The 20,201-nt window shown below is 40.0% G+C and overlaps 1 protein-coding gene across 3 annotated transcripts in view; it reads left to right on the top strand.

Annotated features, from left to right (window-relative positions):
- The window catches only part of uhmk1 (U2AF homology motif (UHM) kinase 1), a 142,656-nt gene that overhangs the window by 2,912 nt on the left and 119,543 nt on the right, over positions 1 to 20,201 (top strand). For all 3 annotated transcript variants that reach the window (XM_078561758.1, XM_078561759.1, XM_078561757.1), the window contains exons 2-7: positions 9,359 to 9,651; positions 10,724 to 10,915; positions 13,421 to 13,515; positions 15,885 to 15,961; positions 16,607 to 16,702; positions 16,875 to 16,963. In XM_078561758.1, the coding sequence (XP_078417884.1) occupies positions 9,359 to 9,651; positions 10,724 to 10,915; positions 13,421 to 13,515; positions 15,885 to 15,961; positions 16,607 to 16,702; positions 16,875 to 16,963 (842 nt within the window). The remainder of the gene's footprint in view (positions 1 to 9,358; positions 9,652 to 10,723; positions 10,916 to 13,420; positions 13,516 to 15,884; positions 15,962 to 16,606; positions 16,703 to 16,874; positions 16,964 to 20,201) is intronic.

The following is a 20,201-nucleotide window of genomic DNA, read 5'->3' on the forward strand; positions in this document are numbered from 1 at the left end:
GCAAATTGGGCAAGGCGCAGCTGCTTTGACTCTTAAAGTCGAGCCCGAAGCTTTACTGTAAATTCTGGGCCTTTGTATTGGCATGGTGGGGGTGGTCTTGGTAGGTTTTGTTTCCTGAAAAAAAAATAACTTGCATTTTTATAGCACTTTCATGCACTCAGTGTTTTACAGCCAATGAAAGCTACAGAGAACCAAAGTAACAGAATGAAGTCAGCAGCTATAATGGTGAAAATTTCTCTGCTACCTAAATAATTGAGTGTGAAGGGAATGACATTACATTTATCAGACGTTTAACAGCATTTCAATGAAATCGCTCTTCGTACTACACATTCCATTTTAATTTCTGTTCTAATTTCACTATTTTTGATGCATTTTTCCAGTGAACTCGGGGCCCCAGCAGCTCCATTTACAACCTATAGCTCTGCATTTTTAATGAAAGGTGCATATTCTTATTGGTGAACCATATTCAGGAGAAATGTTTCCATCCAGCACATTCCACTTCCATATTGACACTGACCAAAGTGAATGTGAGGGCTTGAGCTGCCTTTACCACCAGTTGCAAACAACTTGAAACTAAATTTTCCCACATAGAATAATAAATTGCATCAAGGACCATTGTACATTTTCACCACCTCCTTCTTTCGTATGGCTTTTGGGGCAGAAGCTGTCGTCCCAGTTTTAATGTCAAATTCCTAACCAGTACAATGCCCTGCTGGAGAGCAAGCATAACTCCAGGATGTCATCCGCAAACTAGAGTCGAGGACAAGATGTTGTAATGTGCTCCATAGTTTGGCCAGGGTTTGCGCAGTCTCGGCCAGGCAAAGCTTTGAGGTGCCATTTGTACATCAGGTGGACACATCAGCCATGTCCGAGGGAGATTGAAGCCTGGTTATTGAGATGTTGGGTCGGAGGCAGTGTGTTTATTTGGGGGGCTGTTTAAGTCCAAGCTTTCTCCAAGTTTCATCAGTGTTAAGGAATTGAAGATGTTCAGTTCGTGTCCAGAGAGGGTTTGGTAGAACCATGTGGTGAGTTATGGGATCTTGAAGGTCTCTATGGAAGGGGAGGTCCAAGTTGTTGCTGATATGAGTTACTTCACTGCGTGTTGTTGTGCCCTATCGAATGGAGAGAGGGGTGATATTTGAGAGGATTGCTAACCACTGAACTGGATATGATCTGAGTTCCAGAGATTATCCTCATTACTGAGTGAAGTTGTGTGTCAGTGAGTTTGTTGTGACAACTCAAGGCCCATAGGGGTGCACCGTAATCAGCTGTCAGGAAGACCAGAGCTACAGCACAGTTGCAAACAATGTTGGTTTTTGCACCCCAGTTTTTGCTGGAGAACTGGCGGATGACGTTCACTTGTGTCTTTCTTTTCGGCAGTCTTTCGGAGGGGGTGAGGGTAAGTTAGGGAGCAGTCAAGGGTCACTCCAAGATAGTAAGGGGTCAGGTTGTGCACTTTTTCGCCACAAAAAGTGACATTTAGGGTGTTGTGTGCCTTGTGATTTTCAAGGTGGAATGCAGAGAATGGGATTTGGCTGGGCTTGGTTGCAGACTCCATGTGTAGAAATCTTCAGCTATTTTTGGCAGGCCAGAGTTTAGTGTGACTTCCATATCCTAGAAAAAATTTGCCTGAGTTGTCAAGGCAATAATGTCGGCGTAAATAAATTTCGTGATGATGTGGTGGGCATGTCAACTTACATAGATGTTAAAAGTGTCGGTGCCAGGACACTGCCCTCTGGGATACTGTTGTTGAGTGTTCTTGGAGTGCTGATTTTGTCTCGTAGATAGACCATCATCCTTCTGTTGCTCAAATGTCCACAGCAGCCAGTGTAGTTTGGCGCAAGGCAGCAGTAGGGACAATTTGAGCATCAACCCATGTTTCCACACAGTATCGTAGGCTGATCTATGAAAGCGGCTCCAGTCTTGAGCTTGCAATGAAAACCACCCTCGGTGCTTGTGGTGATAGCAAGAACTTGCCCACAGCAACCGCGTTGGGGTCTAAAGCCAGCCTGCTCTTGGGGAGGGATGAGTTGATAAAAGGGCTAATTCCAGGAAGTTATATTCGTGCATACGAATTAGGTGTAGGAGTAGGCCACTCGGCCCCTTGAGTCTGCTTCCCCCATTCAATAAGATCATGGCTGATCTGAATGTAACTGCAACCCCACATTCCTGCCTACCCCGATAACCTTTCACCACCTTGTTGATCAAGAATCGATCTAACTCTGCCTTAGAAATATTCAAAGACTCTGTTTCCACTGCCTTTTGAGGAAGAGTTCCAAAGGCAATCAACCCTCTGAGAGCAAAAATATTCTCCTCATCTCTCTCTCAAATGAGTGACCCCTTATTTTTAAACAGTGACCCCCTCCCTCTAGTTCTAGATTCTCCCACAAGAGGAAACATCCTCTCCACATCCACCCTGCCAAGACCCCTCAGGATCTTAAAGGTTTCAATTAAGTCGCCTTACATCCTCTCCTAAATTCCAGTGGATTCAAGCCTAACTTGTCCATCCATTCAACTCCTAAGGCAACCCACCCATTCCTGGCATTAATCTAGTAAACCTTCTCCGAACTGCTCCTAACACATTTACATCTTTCTGTAAAGAAGACCAGTACTGTACACAATACTCCAGATGTGGTCTCACCAATGCACTATACAATGAAGCATAACCTCTCTACTTTTATAATTAGCTCCCCTCACAATAAATGATAACATTCTATTAGCTTTCCTAATTACCTGATGCGACTCATGCACTAGGACACCCAGATCCCTCTGAATCTCAAAGCTCTGCAATCTCTTACCATTTAGATAATAAGCTATTTCATTCTTCCTGCCAAAATGAACGATCTCACATTTGCCCACATTATACTCCATTTGCCAGATCTTTGCCCACTCACTTAACCTATCTATGTCACTTGCCTCCTTACGTCCTCTTCACAATTTACTTTCCTACCTACCTTTCACTTTAGCTAGCTCTACTTTCATGGCCTCATAATTGCCCTTCTTCAAGTTTAAAATACTAGTCTTGGAAGCACTTGTTTCTCCCTCAAAATGAATGTAAAATTCAATCATATTATGATCGCTGCTATCTGGAGTGCCTTCACTTGGAGATTATCAATTAATCCTATCTTGTTGCTTAATACCAGGTCTAGTATAGCCTGCTCTCTGGTTGGCTCCAGAACGTGCTGTTCTAAGAAACTATCCCGAAAACATTCTATGAACTCTTCAACTACACTACCTTTGCCCATCTGATTTTTCCAGTCTATATGTAGATAAAATCCCCCATGATTATTGCTGTACCTTTCTGGCAAGCTCTTATTATCCCTTCTTTTATTCTCTGTCCTATTGTGTAGTTACAATTAGGGAAGCCAGTACACCACTCCCACAAGTGACGTCTTGCCTTTATCATTCCTCATCTCAACCTAAACGGCTTCTACATCCTGGTTTCCTGAACTTGGGTCATCCCTCTCTAATACCATCATTAACTAACAGAGCCACCTTCCACCTTTTCTTAATTTCCTGCCCTTCCTAAATGTCACATACCCTTCAATATTCAGGTCCCAATCTATGTCCCTGTAGCCATGTCTCTGTAATGGCTATCAGATCACACTTATTTATTTCTATTTGTGCTATTAGTTCATATGTTTTATTTCAAATGCTACATGTGTTTAGATACAGAGCCTTTAGTTTTGCCCTTTTATTATTTTTAAGACATCTAGCTTTATCTGCTGATATACGCTTAGATTTGTGTACTCTGTCCCTTCCTGTCACAGTCTATCATTTCCCATATTAATACCTGTCTCTCTTGCCTTGTCTCCACTTTTTGTTTTACCACATCTTCCCAAATTTGATCCCTTGCCCCCTTTAAGTATTTAAGTATTCTACTTCCCTAGTTAGGAGGACACCAGCCCCAGCACAGTTCAGGTGTAGACTGCTGCAATGGTACAGATCCCATTTTCCCCAATACTGATGCCAGTGCCCCACAAACTGGAACTCACTTCTCCCACACCAGTCCTTGAGCCACACATTAATTTCTCTAATCTTATTTGTCCTATGCCAGTTTGCACATGGCTCAGGTAATAATCCAGAAATTATTACCTTTGAGGTTCTTAATTTAGTGCCAAGTTCATCAAACTGACTATGCAGAGCCTCCTTCCTCATCATGCCTATGTCGTTGGTACCTACATGGACCATGACCACTGGATCCTCCCCTCCCACTGCAAGTTCTTGTCCAGCCCAGAGCAAATGCCCCGAACCCTGGCACCGGGTAGGCAACAAAGCCATCTGGACTCTCGCTCTTTGCTACAGAGAACTATACAGTCCCCCACTACCACTATATTCCTTTTTGTTCCCCCCACTTGGATGGCTTCCTGTACCATGGTCAGTTTATTCATCCATCCTGCATCCCCCACTCTCATCCAAATAAGCTGAGAACACCTCAAACCTATTGGACAATTGTGGAAGCTCACACTCCTGCCCTCTGGGTCCCCTTACCCGCCTCACTTGCAGTTACACTCTCCTGCCAGTAGACCCTATCCTAAGTGATGTGACTGCCTCCTGGTATAAAGCATGCAGGTAACTTCCCCTCCCTGATGTGTCGCAGTGTCTGCAGCTCAGCCTCCAGCTCAATGACTCTGAGCCAAAGTTGCTCAAGCCGCAAACACTTAACGCAGATGTGTTTGGCCTGAATCTCAATGTTATCCAGGAGCTCCCACATGCTGCAGCCTTGACACATCACCTGTCATGGCATCCTTAATGTGTTTTAAATAATTACTTAATTATATTAATCACTTATGGTTCCTTTCTTATATATTTTATTAACTTTACCACCAAATTGTGTAGTATTTTAAACCTTAGGGATAGAAGAGAACTCACCAACTTACCAGATATTCGCCAAACAGCTAGCTCCTTTCCCTGAAATAGAGCAAGAACCAAATTCTATAGGATTAGAAAGGGGAAACGAACAACTCCTTCTCCCCCTTCACCAAATTCCAAGTCTTCACTCAGTTAGTCGGCTGCATTCCATATGCCCTACAGAGCAGAGAAATGGGCCCCTAGCCCCCATATTCAACTAATACTTAATAATTGCACTCGCATCTAGGAAGCTTCGTCATGATTTTACACAATCTTTACTTCTTCTGGGCATTGAAAACACCTGAAAAACATTGCAATTAAATCAGCAAATTTACTCTTTCTAGAGGGTCACCTACTTGTCCTCTGGCCTTTATTGCAAGACTGAGCTACAGCGTATTACACATACAATGTTTTTTAACAGACTAAGCTAATTACAGCAGACCTTGTCCAAGTGTAGCAAGACAGTCTGAGAAATGCTGTTAAATGTACACAGTGAACTGCTTGGTCATAATTATGGCCCAGTAGCTTTCACTAACATAGCATAGGTCTGTAGTCAAACCACAATAGAATAGAATCGTAGAATGGTTACATCACAGGAGGTGGTTATATGGCCCGCCATGCCCGTGCCACCTCTCTGCAAGAGAAAAACTCAGCTAGTCCCACACTGCTGTTGAACTTAGTAATAGACAATAGAATGTAACTGAGACATAAGGCTAACTGGATATTGTTCATAAGACATAAGGGATGCTGAGCAAGTAAGTATCTAAATGCAGTAGGGACAAAAGTGGATTAAGGAAAATGAGAGGGATCAGGAAAAACCAAGATTCTCAAAGCTTAAAGAGAAGATTGTGAGTTTATCAAATTTAAGATTATAAATGAGAAAGAAAGGAATGTTCTAGCAGCAGGTTTAAAAAACAGCAAAAACAAATTACTGTGGTTGCTGGAGATTTAAGATAAAAGCAGTGCTTTCTAGCAGATCTGGTAGCATCTGTGGAGAGAAACAAAGTTAATGCTTCGAGTCCAACAAGACTGACATATTGGACACAATGTTAACTCTCCACAGATACTGCCATACCTGCTGAGTTTTTCCAGCAAAAAATTCCCCAACATTGAAACAGTAACAGAGGGGTGAGGTCAAAACCTTAAGGGCTCGTGTGGAGTTGACTGAGAATGGCAGGCGGTATAAAATATACTAAATGAATATTATTTTGAATTTTTAAAACCAGGAGCACACAAATCAGGCACTATATGTGCTCTGGGCCTTTGGCAGTGAGTTTCTAAGTAAGTTTAAGAACAGCAAATCCCTAACAGGGATGAACTACACAAATGAGAATAAATTTCTGATGATAATGAGAGTCGGCACCAAAAATGTTCTGACAGACTGCCAATTGGCAGACATGGTTTTCGTATTGACAAAGGTTGACTGATCTATACCTACTGCTACAGAGCTATTAGCCTAATCTGAAGAATTGGAAAATGGGTGGCAACTATCTAAAGTAAAGCTAAAGAGCTCCAATATTATGAAACTAACTTGGTGAATTGCTTCAGGAGTGGATTTTAGCTGACCAGTCTGGTGGGATTTGTTTTTGAGTGATATTTTAAAAATGATGTAAACAAGTGCAACTAGGCTTCCAACAATTTTTCCAATTAGACAATCTTTTGCAAACTAAAAATCAACGGATATTAGTCAGGTTCCTCAGGGTAGTGTCCTAGGCCCAACCATCTTCAGCTGCTTAACCAATGACCTACCTTCCATCATAAGGTCAGAAGTGGGGATGTTTGCTGATGATTGCACAATGCTCAGCACCATTTGCGACCCCTCAGACACTGAAGCAGTCTTTGTCCAAATGCAGCAAAACCTGGACAACATTGAGACTTGGACTGATAAGTGCCAAGTCTCCAACTTGAGAGAATCCAACCATCTCCCTTGACATTCAATGGCCTTACCATTGCTGAGTCCCCCACCATCAACATCCTGGGGGTTACCATTGACCAGAAACTGAACTGGACAAGCCATAAAAATACTGTGGCTACAAGAGCAGGTCAGAGGCGGGGAATCCTGTGGAGAGTAACTCACCACCTGACTCCCCAAAACCTGCCACCATCTACAAGGCACAAGTCAGGAGTATGATGGAATACTCTCCACTTGCCTGAATGACTGCAACTCCAGCAACACTCAAGAAGCTTGACACCATCCAGGACAAAGCAGCCAACTTGATTGGCACCTCATCCACCACCTTAAACATTCACTGCCTTCACCATCGATGCACAGTGACAGCAGTGTGTACCATCTACAAGATGCACTGCAGCAACTCACTAAGGCTTCTTCAACAGCACCTTCCAAATCTGCAACCTGTACTACGTAGAAAGACAAATCACACACCATCCTGACTTGGAACCATATCACCATTCTTTGACTGTCAGTGGGTCAAAATCCGTAAACTCCCTTTCTAGCAGCACAATGGGTGTTCCTGCAACACATGGACTGCAGCAGTTCAAGAAAGCAACTGACCTTCTCAAGGGCAATAAATGCTGGTCGAGCCAGTGATGCCCACGTCCCATGGACAAATATAAAAAAATCAGGTATAAAAGCAAAAAACTGCAAATGCTGGAAATCAAAAATAAAAACAGAAACAGAAATACCTGGAAAAACTCAGCAGGTCTGGCAGCATCGGCGGAGGAGAGCACAGTTGACATCTCGAGTCCTCATGACCCTTCAACAGAACTGTTGAACAGAACAGCCAGACCTGCTGAGTTTTTCCAGGTATTTCTGTTTCTGTTTATGTTTTAAAAAAATCAGGTGGTTGTTGGCTGAGAGAAGAATATCAGGAGGATGACTTAATTCCCTTCAGATAGTACCTATTTGAATAAGTTCAGTTTATCATCTGAAAGATGGCCATACAGCATTCCTTGGATACTGCAAACTGCAAGCTTTAGTAAGTAAGTCCATCTGATGCTTAAAAATGGAGAATAGAAGTTCTAAAATGGGAGAGGGCCAGAAGGTATGATGAGGATCTTTTAATTGAAAAATTAATATACTTAGCAATGACTTCTATTTAATTTCTTCATGATATGGATAAACGTATCAAAAGGAATTGATATCACCTCAGTGATACAACCCTTATTTTTAGTCAAAGTCCCAAGTTAACAACTCATTGCTGAATTGAAACCTGAGCATTGCAGATGGAGTGCTACACCTTCAGACATCAAACAGGCATTCAGGTGGGTGTAAAAGATCCCAAGGTGCTATCGAAGAGGGGCAGGGGCAGTTGTTTTGGCCAACATTTTGACCTCATTCAACATCACTGACAGGTTAATTGGTTATACAGGTCATTGCCTAAGTGCAAATTGACTGCGGCATTTGCCAACAAACTGAAATGATGTGGGATGGTCAAGGGACATGAAAATGCACTAAAAGTTTTTTTTTCTAAATTGGAGAAGTACTTTTGTAGATAAATGTGGACACTGTTCAGTTTTAAATAAAAAGTGCTATCTCCAAGTGCCAACTTCACTATTGATTTTAACCTGCTCCAATGATGACAGTTTCTCTTGTGGATTTGTTGAGCTTTGTTGGAGAAGCTTTCTACCCATGGGAACACATGGCTAGCTGCCTTTCTCCACTGTTTGCCTCACTTCAAATAGGGCCAAAGCTTTTGAGAGAGAGAATTCAAATGACCAAAATTATTGAAGTAACCTGAATCAACTAATCAGAAAAGACTATATCTTCCCTGTACAATTAGCTCAGCATTTTCTTCAAGCAATTCTTTGTTGGATACATAGCACTGCATTTACTTAATTTTTCGAAAGCAAGCGCTAAGGGCAGCAACACTCACTCTAAGTAGATAGTACTATAGGCTTTATTCATTCTTGGGATGTGGGCATCGCTGATTAGGGCAGCATTTATTGCACGTCCCTAATTGCCAGAGGGCATTTAAGAGTCAACCACATTGCTGTGGGTCTGGAGTCACATGGAGGCCAAATCAGGAAAGGACAGCAGATTTCCTTCCCTAAAGGATATTAGATTGGTTTTTACGACAATCAGCAATGGTTCTGCTGTGGTGGGATTCGAACCTGGGTCTCTGGAATACTAGTCCAGTGTCGATACCACTATGCCACAGCGTACCCGGGTGTAACAGTTGTGTACTTATTTAGAAACTTATTTTGGAAGATTACTCTGAAATATTTGTACTTCAAGATTAACCATGACCTCCAAAAAGCAAATATTCACTATGTTGCCAGTTTATACAAATGCAGATGTTAGCAAGCATGCTATCAAACATTGGCAAAGTAACAGGTCTGGTAGACCCAAAGACTTTTTGCTTCAAATGATTTCCAGACAGTGTGGAGAATAACTGGTAGTTTGGAGTTAGTTTCACATTTCCTATGCTCAATGTTGTTACTAATGAGTAGAAACCTTGAAGCAATAGTTGCAAACAACAACAAGCAGTAATTGTAATCCCTATTGTTCCATGTGATTTAATTCATATTTTCCTCTTTATACTTCCAGTGACTTTGTACGGGAGATTTTCTAACTTGTCCTACACGAACCAACGTTGTAACTGCATTTTGCTGGAATTGTTGGATGTCAGTGTCTCTGAGCTGCTGCTACACTCCATTAATCGAGGCCATTCAATGTGGATGATCCAGCACTGTGCTCGGGATGTTCTGAATGCACTAGCTTTTATACACCGAGAGGGTTACGTACATGCAGACCTCAAACCATGTAATATCCTCTGGAGTGCGGAAGATGAATGCTTTAAACTCATTGACTTTGGACTTAGTTTCCAAGAAGGAAATCAGGTAAATTATGAAGCCAGATTCATTAATGTAGGAGTGGAGTATAAATGTTTGAAAACATAAATTTAAAAAAAACACTTGTTCTGCTCTTGACACCAAACATGTAACCAGACTGATTAAATACAAAGTGTAGTCATTTCCAGCTAACTTTTAACTATTTGCAGAGAAGTTCCCTGATCTGTCACTCCCTTTTCTGCCCTTGTAGGCAAGGTGTAGCAACTGATTCACAGGATGTAAGGGAACATGTAACTCTGACCTGCAGAAATTTTGGCAGTTTCAACATGATCGTAAGCACTGATACATAATGCAGAATTTCCAGAATTGCACTTCAATACACAGCTTTACATTTCCCACAGCATCTTAAACCATATAGAATTCAGCAATCAGGTTGCAGCTCTAAAAAATGTTTCAAGCAACGATTTTAGTACTCTGTATTGGAATAGATGACAGGTTAGAAAAGTTGCATTTTATATATTAAAAAAGTCAAGAGGAGGAGGGTGTTAGGAACTGACATTTCTAGAACTTGGCAACTCATGGGGACAATGTGTACACTGAATAAGTAGCAGCAATAAAATTTGATGTTCACATTTCATGGGATTCAAAGATTTCAGTTGTTTGCTGCATTAATCATTGAGGAATTATTTCCCCTTGAAACTGAATCACTTGACATCACTGTGAATGAAATGATGAGTATGAACAACTTAGATTCTACTAACCAGATATTTTAAGTAATTACAAATCAGTGCAACAAATGAGATCGAATGCATCCTCCAAGTAAAATTGTAATATACAAGCACAGTTTAAACTTTTAAGTGGTGGATATTGTCAAAAAGCTAATGAATGTTGCATGATTCAATGCCTAAGAAATTAACTGTCCATGTGCCATAGAAACTGCTTAAGCAATGTTTATTTAGCACCTTAACATAGTAAAATGACTTAAGGTGCTTCAAAGGAGCACTATCAAAATACATAAATGCAATAGCCTGTTTAAAGGGCTACTGGAATTGCCCACTTGAGGGTAGAGCTATTAAACTGACTTCTTCATAATTCTAAGTTTTTTGTTTACTCTATACAGGATGTAAAATATATTCAGACAGATGGTTATAGAGCTCCCGAAGCAGAGTTACATAATATCTTAGCCCAGATGGGCTTGGAAAGTAATACAGAATGCACAACAGCAGTTGATGTTTGGAGCCTTGGAATAATTTTGCTAGAAATGTTCTCAGGAATAAAACTGAAGGAGACCATCAAATCTCCACAATGGAAGGTAAGAGCCAAACAATTTATCGGAAAAGTAATTAGGCAATGACATTTAAAATAAGCTGTAAAATACTAATGTTTCAAATCAAAGTGCTTTACATCATTCAGAAATTGAAATTTAAAATAAACCAGCAACGGCCAGTTGGATCAAACAGCCAGTTCCTGTGCTGTAAATTTTGTGTAAACGGAGGCAATTTCATCCCACCAACCATGTGCTCAGTTTACAAAACAAGGGCTAGATTAATTGAGAATTTAGGGGTTGGGTGGGAGAAAGGAGAACGTACTTCATTTCCCTTCAGCTTCATGCCACCTTTGTGCACATGTCCACAAGTTAACAGATGAGGTGTAATTATGTGAGCAGTTGTGGGCAGCAACATTTTGAATATGGAGTCAGGAGGAGCATCTTCATTCCTTTTGGCTGCATATTCAGGCATGTTTAATTAAAGAAAACCCTTTCGCGTTAGCTTCCAAGTGTTTTTTTTCCAGCGATCCCTTTAAAGATGGCTGTTATTTTCCTGAGTACATTGACCACACCGATCCAATGTGTCTGAAGTGGGCATTAGATGACTGCAAAAAATCATGGCCTCTTGGGTGACAGGAGAGAAAATGGCCTTGCCTTATGCAAGTGCTTTAAGCAATCCAGGTTTCCACCAAAATAGAAAGCATGTTTTATACAGACGAGAGCTTTATCAATTTTAAAAATGCAAGATAGTATGTTTCCTTGCAGCTTTGATTACAAGGTGACCCAATTCAACAATACATCCAAAAAATTGTAGCAAGAAATAAACAGTCTTGATCAGAACTGCAGATTTAAAATTTGAGACCCACCAGGCTGAGGTGGAATAGAACATCCCAAGAGTTCACTGGTTGCAAGTACTTTGTTCAAATCATGACACTTTAATCCTTGAGGCTAGATGTATAACAATAAATACAGAAAAGTGTGACAAATAGTCCCATTTTAAAATTAGAGATCTACAAAATTATGGCAGTAATCCAAGCATAGTTCTCATTCTGCCAGTTTGGCACCACAGACCTCTTTTCGTTCCCTCAAGATAATGGCCAGATTTTGCTGTAGAAGTGGGGTGGAACTGTCAACATTTGCCATCTTACTTCTCTGAAACTGACAGCAACTTCTAAAGTCCACACGTGTGCAGTTAAACACGGAAGTCCAGAAGTTGTTGTCAGCGATTCTATGCTTCAGCGTAGGTTTCACTATTGAAGTCCCCCAGACTGTAATCAAATGGGAATCACTGAACTGACTAAAACCTGCCCATTTATACTAATGGTCTCATTATAACAAGCCTTGAAAAAGGTACACCTTGTTCAATGAGTTGTAAATAATTACTTAAAATGTCCATAAAATCCACAAACAGCCTCATTGTCCCTGAAAAAAAACTGATTTTTTATCTGAATTTCAAATTTCCCCATTATGATAAAATTAAGATGTGAATTTTAAGTTTATGCTCTTTCAGTTTGTATGTTAATGCCATATAAATTCCCCAATCATTTATTTTGCTCTGTTTAAAATTTTTCATTTAATTAAAACATTTAAGAGCTTTTACCATCTCGTTTACAGTCTGGGAGAAAATTCTTCAGCACGATTGGCATGGGGAAAGGGGAAATTCATGCTACAATGATTGCTAGGTCTTTGTCAGCTTTTTCTCTGACTCTGAAATCCAGGCCGTAGTATTCGTACCTCCTTAGCAGCAAAACTTTTGCTTTGTTAATGTTGAATAAACGTTGCAAACTTTGTCATCCCCTCATATACTGTATGGCAAAGTTGTAACTCAAGGAGTTTGTATCCCCAAATTTACTCCAGTTCTTGAACTCAGCGTCACCATCGTGGGAACTGAAATACTTCTACCAGAAAGACAGAAATCGCTGTTGCTTGGCACCTCCTGGCAGCTTGTTGGAGTTACATTTATGCAAGTGTCAGAGCAAGTAAACTAACCCACCCATTCATGTTACAAAATGGCACTGGAAGTTATTTTTTTCTAGTAATGAGTGTAAATAGTTCTGCTGAGCAAAATACAAAATCTTTCATGCAGAATATCCAGTTCCCCCTCATACTGATGGCCAAGGATCTGGCTGTTCCTTATCATCTACTATGTTATTCGAATGGGGAACTCATGGAGGGGAGGGTTAGAATAGAGGAGAGAGAGAGAATCTGTTTGATGGGATAAAGTTGAAGAACACATGTCCAAGCATTAATGTGGTAATTTCACGCTTGCAGTTTTGGACTGTAAAGTTTGAATTGACATTTCATGTCGTAAGGAGATTGTCCAAATTTTATATCAGCCAGAGTGTTCTGTATTTCCTACAAACCTGCCCAATTTTGCCTTTTTCTTACACAGGTACGTACTCAAATAGTCTTCATTGCTCAAAATGTGGGGCCATAAAACCAGAAGTATTCTTCCACGGTTTTTAAAAATTAATGATCTAAATCTTTACCGTTTTGATTACGCTTGGGAATTTTGCTTTGATCTAAATGTTTCCATTTTATTCTGTCTAGGCAAACAGTTCTGCCATCATCGATTCCATTTTTGCAAGTAAAGATATGGTTTACTCGGCTATCCCAGTTTATCATCTCAGAGATGTTATCAAAAGGTTAATTATACTTATTAAGCATCTTGAGCATTACAACTAGCATTTTTTCTGAAAACTGATTAATATTTCTTATCGAGTTCTTCTTCACAGACCCATAGATGCACAGACATTTATTTAGGCTAATTAGGGACAGGAACACCTGGTGTACTATGTACAGTTTTGGTCACCTTACTTGAGGGATATATTTGCATTGGAAGCAGTTCAGAAGAACTTCACTAGGCTGAGGAAAGGTTGGGCCTATACTTGTGTTTAGAAGAATGAGAGGTGATCTTATTGAAACACAAGATTCTGAGGGGGCTTGACAGGGTAGATGCTGAAAGGATGTTTCCTCTCGTAGGGCAATCTAGAAGTAAAGGGCACAGTTAAAACATAAGGTGTCTCCCATTTAAGACAGAGATAAGGAATTTCTTCTCGGGGTCATTTGTCTTTTGAATTCTCTTCCCCAGCGAGGAGTGGAGGCTGGGTCATTAAATGTATTGAAGGCTGAGTTAGACAGATTTTTGATTGACAAGGGAGTCAAGAGTTATGGGGTCAGGCTGGAAAGTAGAGTTAAGGTACAAATCGCGATCAGATCAGCTATGGTGCTGAATGACGGATCAGGCTCGAGGGCCAAATAACCTACTCCTTCTATTTCTTATGTTAGGAATTATTATGCATGACTGTGAAAAGGGGGTGCTAAAGCCTAATGGAATGACTACTGATGTTTGTTCAGCCAGCGTATTAGTATTCACCAGCATTCGTTGTTGGGAAACAAGTGCCATAAAATAGGAACTTTAAAAGTATCTTTTTACATATAATTTTCATGTCCACCATGTCCCAATCCTTCATAGCTAGTAAAATATTTTGAAGTGTAATCATTGTTGATGTGTATGCAAATATGTCAACCAATTTTCATGGAGCAGGGCCTGTGGGTAAGGTAACTACTGGATAAGCAACATTAATGAAAAAAATAATTATGGGCTAAGTGTTGGTTTTATACCAGAACTTCCCTGATCTTCAAATAAACTTATATGAAAGTTGGAAATTTTAATAGGACAGCACTTCTCAGTCATAGTCATAGAGGTCTACAGCATAGAAAAAGGCCCTTCGGCCCATCGAGTCTGCACCGGTCAAGCAAATACTGAACTATTCTAATCCCATTTTCCAGCACTAGGCCCATAGCCTTGTATTCCTTGTATTCTGTATTATACTCACCCGTCAATCTAGACTATGTGCTCAATACACTGGAGTGGGTCTTTAATCTAGAACCACCTAACTCTGAGGCGAGAGTGCTACCACTGAGCCAAGCTTAACACGTTTATTACACCTTAAATTGACCCAAGTTATTTAACTTACATAACCGCACTTCAAAGGAGTTATTATATGTGAATTTTACTGTTATGATTAAATTATTTAATGAAGCTAAGGAAGGCTTCAAATTACAAGGATTTTCAAAAGTAACTGAATAACAACTTGCTTCTAATGTGTAATATACCATTAAAATCTGAAATCTATCAGACATATTGGGCATACTCACTGATGATCATGAGCTCAATCTATTATTAAAATAGATTCCTTACCAAAAGGATGTATTACCGGTTGCAAGCTTACCATACTTTTAAATATTTCTTGGATGTAGCAGCACTGGTCACTCCGACAGTGTGTCTGAACTACAATAGTCCAGTATCTAATTATACCGTTGTGTACCGCTGCATCTAATTTATTTCTTTGAAAATGGTAAAATAATGAGCTGCGTGCTTAGTCTTTTCTGTGGGCCGATTGATAGTTTTTGGCTTTACATTACTTTCTGGGAAACTCCTGATTGTAAAATCTACATTTTAACTTACACCTCCATGCTTCTGGCTCATATCCCTCTGTTTTATTTTAAAAATCTACGTAACTCTGCTGAAGATGGATTTTCTATTTGTTAATTTTGACTTCAGGAATCAGGCACAGTGATTTAAATACAATTCAGTCACAAAATTGAAGCAGGTTAAAGATCAAAAATCCCAAAATGTGACAGGTTGCATGAATGGTGATTATGAATTGCCAGGAAAGGCCTTTCTGATCATAAGACTTTCTCCTTGTTAAAGTAGATTTCATCTTCACATAACTGGGTAACAATCCTACTTGAATTGTTATGTATTTTAATCTTAATGCAGTACTGTTTCAAAATGGCAACACTCCCCTAGTAATTGTGCTATATTACAAAAGATATTTCACTCCTGACATTTGTAAATAGAGAGATTTTAGAAATTTGTAAGAGTACATCACTGTGGATACAAGACAATCTTGCAGCCAATTGAAAAATATGTAGATAGTTGCCTGTTAAATGATTTACTCTTTATAATACTTGACAATTTTTTATCCTCCCAATATTTAAATTATAGTATGCTTCATGATGATCCAGCACAAAGAACTACAGCAGAACATGCTTTATACAACCCTTTCTTCAGCATTCCATTTGGTAAGTTTAGTATTCTACATCTATTTCATGTCATTAAGAGCCCAAAGTCCAAAATTTTACAATTTTCTATAGAGACATAGTGTTAGATTTTGCATTTAATATGACTATATTGCAAATTGCATTGGAACCAAGAGACGTAGAGGAACTGCTCTTTGTGTCTCTTTGGTTTTTATACAGCTTAACTATCCATAGTTAGCACTGATGGAATATTGAACAATGGTGGCAAAGCGAATGAGAAAATCTGTTTTTGTTAACAGATGTCTGAAAATGCCTTTTGTTTTGGCACAATTGGCAGCATAGAGAAACACAGAATAAGTAAAATTTCTGTGTGTACTGAACTGATTTAGCATGTTTTACACACGCGGTGTACATCTGTATATCACTGCAAAGATATAAATTTGTTTCCCATCACCCAATAAAAATCAACATTCATTTGCATGGCTTCATTGGTGTTTGAGACAGTTTTCCATTCCTTCCCCATTGCTTTTGGGAAGAACCCTCACAACCCAAAGTTGTTCAGATACAGTATAATTCCCTATTTACATGTCAGAAAAACATTAACTTTTTCATACTTTTGCATTTTTAATTAAAATTCTGACAGCTGAAATGAACTGATTGCTGAACTGTGTTAATTTTCACTAATAGCACCCCATATTGAAGATCTGGTAATGCTTCCAACCCCAGTGCTGAGACTGCTCAACGTTATTGATGATAGCCATCTTCAGTGTGAAGAATATGAAGGTTAGTTGGTGTTACCTTTTTCACTTGTGGGCAGGTATTTTCTAAACAATTAAGTAATGCTAGAATTTTGGGAAAGAATGAGGTTCGGCTTGGATAGCTTGAATAGGTATTGTTTTTAAACACATTACTGTATTTGAATTTAATTTAAAATCCAGTTTGCTTTTCCAAATAGACGTTGTGGAAGATGTAAGGGAAGAATGTCAGAAGTTTGGACCAGTTATGTCGCTGCTTGTCCCAAAGGAGAACCCTGGTAAAGGCCAGGTAAGCGTTTCTACTGATACTTGTTTCCTCAATTTCCAAAGTAAGTTAGTGTTATTTCCTTGGGGAAAATGTGACCTCCTGAATGGATAGCAGAGCAGCTTGATTCAGAGACAAATTGAAGCAGCACAGGTTTTGTTCAGGGCTTAAAATACTTGCATTAATATAGCACCTTTCACAAGCACTTTACAGTCAATGAAGTACTTTTTCATATGGGAAACATAGCCAATTTGTGAACAGCAAGTTCCCAAAAGTAGCAATGTAATGTGGTGTTGATTGAGGAATAAATATCAGTGAGGACACTGCGGATAGCTTCCCTGCTGTGGGACCTTTTACATCCACCTGAGAGGATGGGCAGGAGCCTTGGTTTAACGTCTCATCCAACTGGAGTGTCAGCCTTGGTGTTTTGTGCTCAAGCCCTGGAGTGGGACTTGAACCCAAAACCTTGTGACTCAGAGTTATCTGAGCCATGGTTGACACTTGAATGGCAAAAGGTGTATAATGAGCAAACTAGGAAAACTGCTAGTTAGAACTTGCTCATTATACACCTTTTGTCATTCAAGTGTTAACTGGACCTGTGGGATTTGAACCTTTGGATTTTTATTTCATTCCTCAGTTGTTACCTTTAGCAGCTATGAATTCTATTTCCTCTCCCTCATGAATTCTTGTGCTTATCAAGGTCAAAGATAAAGTATGGAATCTCAAAGAAAAAGTAGACCTTCTCTCAAAAGTTGAGCCTTACTGCATCACTGTGCCTTTTCCTACTCTTCCTTCTGGCTTCAGGCCTCTCCAGGAGGTCCACAGCATCACAGGTTCACTCCATGTGGTATCAAGAAATGCTAAAGGCACTGGATATAGCAACAGCTTTTGCTCTGACAGCATCCTGGCAGTAGTACTGAAGATTTGTGCTCCAGACCTTGCCACGCCCCTAACCAAGCTGTTCCAGTACAGTTACAACATTGACACCTACCCAACAATGTGGAAAATTGCCCAGGTATGTCCTGCCCACAAAATGCAGGACAAATCCAATCCAGCTAATTACTACCCCAAGAGTCTACTGTTTATCATCAGCAAAAAATGATGGAAGGTGCGTCCACAGTGCTATCAAGTAGCACTTACTCAGCAATCACCTGCTCACCAAGACTCAGTTTGGGAACTAAAGCCATTCGGCTCCTGACCTCATTAGAGCCTTAGTCCAAAAATGAACAAAGGTGCTGAACTCATGAGGTGACAATGACTGTCCTTGACATCAACGCAACATTTGACTATGGCATTCAAGGAGCCCTAGCAAAACAGAAGTCAATGTGAATCAGTGGGAAAACCCTCTACTGGTGGAGTCATACCTAGCACAAAGGGAAATGGTTTTGGTTTTCAGAGACCAATCATCTTAGTCCCAGACTTTCATGCAGGGGTAACTCCAGCTTCTCTAGTCTTCCCATGTAGATGAAGTCCCACATCCCTGGCACCATTCTAGCAAAAAATGCTCTGCGCCCTCTCTAAGGCCTTGGCATCCTTCCTAAAGTGCAGTGGCTAGAATTAGACCATATTCCATCTGGCCCAACTATTAACCTAAACCTTTATAACTTCCTGGCTTTTGTGCTTTATGTCTCGGATTCTAAAGCCAAGGATCAATCCCATATAGTTTTGTTTTAAAAGGTTCTTCACTTTATGTGAATTCCCAGATCTCCCTCTTCCTACATCCATTTTCATATGTTCTTTGAAAAGGGATTGTTCCTTTGATTTAATCAGCAGCTATGTCCTTGATGCAAGGATTTTATGTAGACCAAAGGACTCGACCTTACATTTACAGTAGTTCTCCTATAAGATACTGAGGATGTTGCAAAGTGGTTAAAATATTTAACTTATTGGATCTTCATTTTTGAAATGAAAGGAGCCTCCATATGCCATGATTTTATCCAACCAGTTTAGCAATCCTGTTTTGTTTGACTTGGATTCTGAGCATAGGTGTGAAATTGGTATAGCCTGGGGCAGCAGGAGGAATTTGTTTAGGAAGGCATTTTCCTCTTGGCCTCTGCCCCATCAAACCAGTCAAATAACATAGGACGGGATTTTCTGGCTCTGACACCAGTGGGTGGAGCGAGCCGTTAAAAGTCTCCAAATTTTCTTGTCCTGCCTGCCGTTGCAGTGTCTGACACTGGCAGGGCTGGAAATGTTTCAGGTTGATGACCTTTCAGGCAGGCGTCAGCTGCTTTTTACACCCACAAACCCAAGGTTCTGCAGAACGTAGAGATTATTCCATTCAAAAAAGAAAGGTGTTCAGAATTCAGTCACTTTGGTATGATTTGAATTCAGACCCAGAGCCAACAGATGCAAACCCATTGCCCTCCTTTTGTGATAGTTAAAAAGTATCACTTCACCTAACAAATCCTGCTTATAACAAACCCAACCAGCAGACCTGTGTTTTTCACTAATGGAATCCAGAACACTACAAATAAAGATTTAAGTGGACCTACCCGAGTACAGCAATGGAATTCAAGCTGAGGTTAATGCAACCCACCTTCTATCTACAGTGCTCCTGTCCATCCAAAATCAATTGGCCTGAAAGTTTATTTGCACATTCTTCCCACCAATGTAAACAATGCTCTACAGCCATTGGAGTAGCTGTTATTCAATACTTCAAATCTTTATATAGAAACTTACTTTAGGAGGGAAGATGATAATGCATGAAGAGTAGTTTTAAAAAAAATCCACGTGGACATTGAGAGCCATTAATCATTAACCTTGAGTCAGAGAGGATGAGGAAACTACTAGAGACAAGGATATGGAAAGCACAAAGCCAGTTTTCCCATCACAGGATGAGTTCTGAAAGGCAATCACACCTATACAGACCTTTAGCATTATTACCTGGAATGGAAGATCTTTTTGCACTTGAACAAAATAGAAATGGCGTGCGTTGAGAAAAACACTAATAGTATGAATAATTCCCCATTCTGTAGCTTTTTAAACAAGTTGTTTACTTTAAATTGGTTAGTCATTCATTTTCCAATGGAACAAATTGTCAAACCCTAATATTATAATCACCCTGATAACCCCGGGACTGGTAGAAAAGGTTGGGGGATGGGGGCGGGTTGGGTTCATTCATAGTGAAGCTCAATTGCATTCTAGTTTAAAATTCAGTATATGCGTTTCAGATTTTATAAAATATGACACGAGGTGCTTCTTAAACCAGGGCTGAACTCAACTTTCAGATCTGGTTTAACCTGTGAAAGTTGGATTGAGC

Source organism: Cetorhinus maximus, chromosome 17, assembly GCF_964194155.1.
Source record: "Cetorhinus maximus chromosome 17, sCetMax3.hap1.1, whole genome shotgun sequence".
In the NCBI taxonomy this organism is placed as follows: domain Eukaryota; kingdom Metazoa; phylum Chordata; class Chondrichthyes; order Lamniformes; family Cetorhinidae; genus Cetorhinus; species Cetorhinus maximus.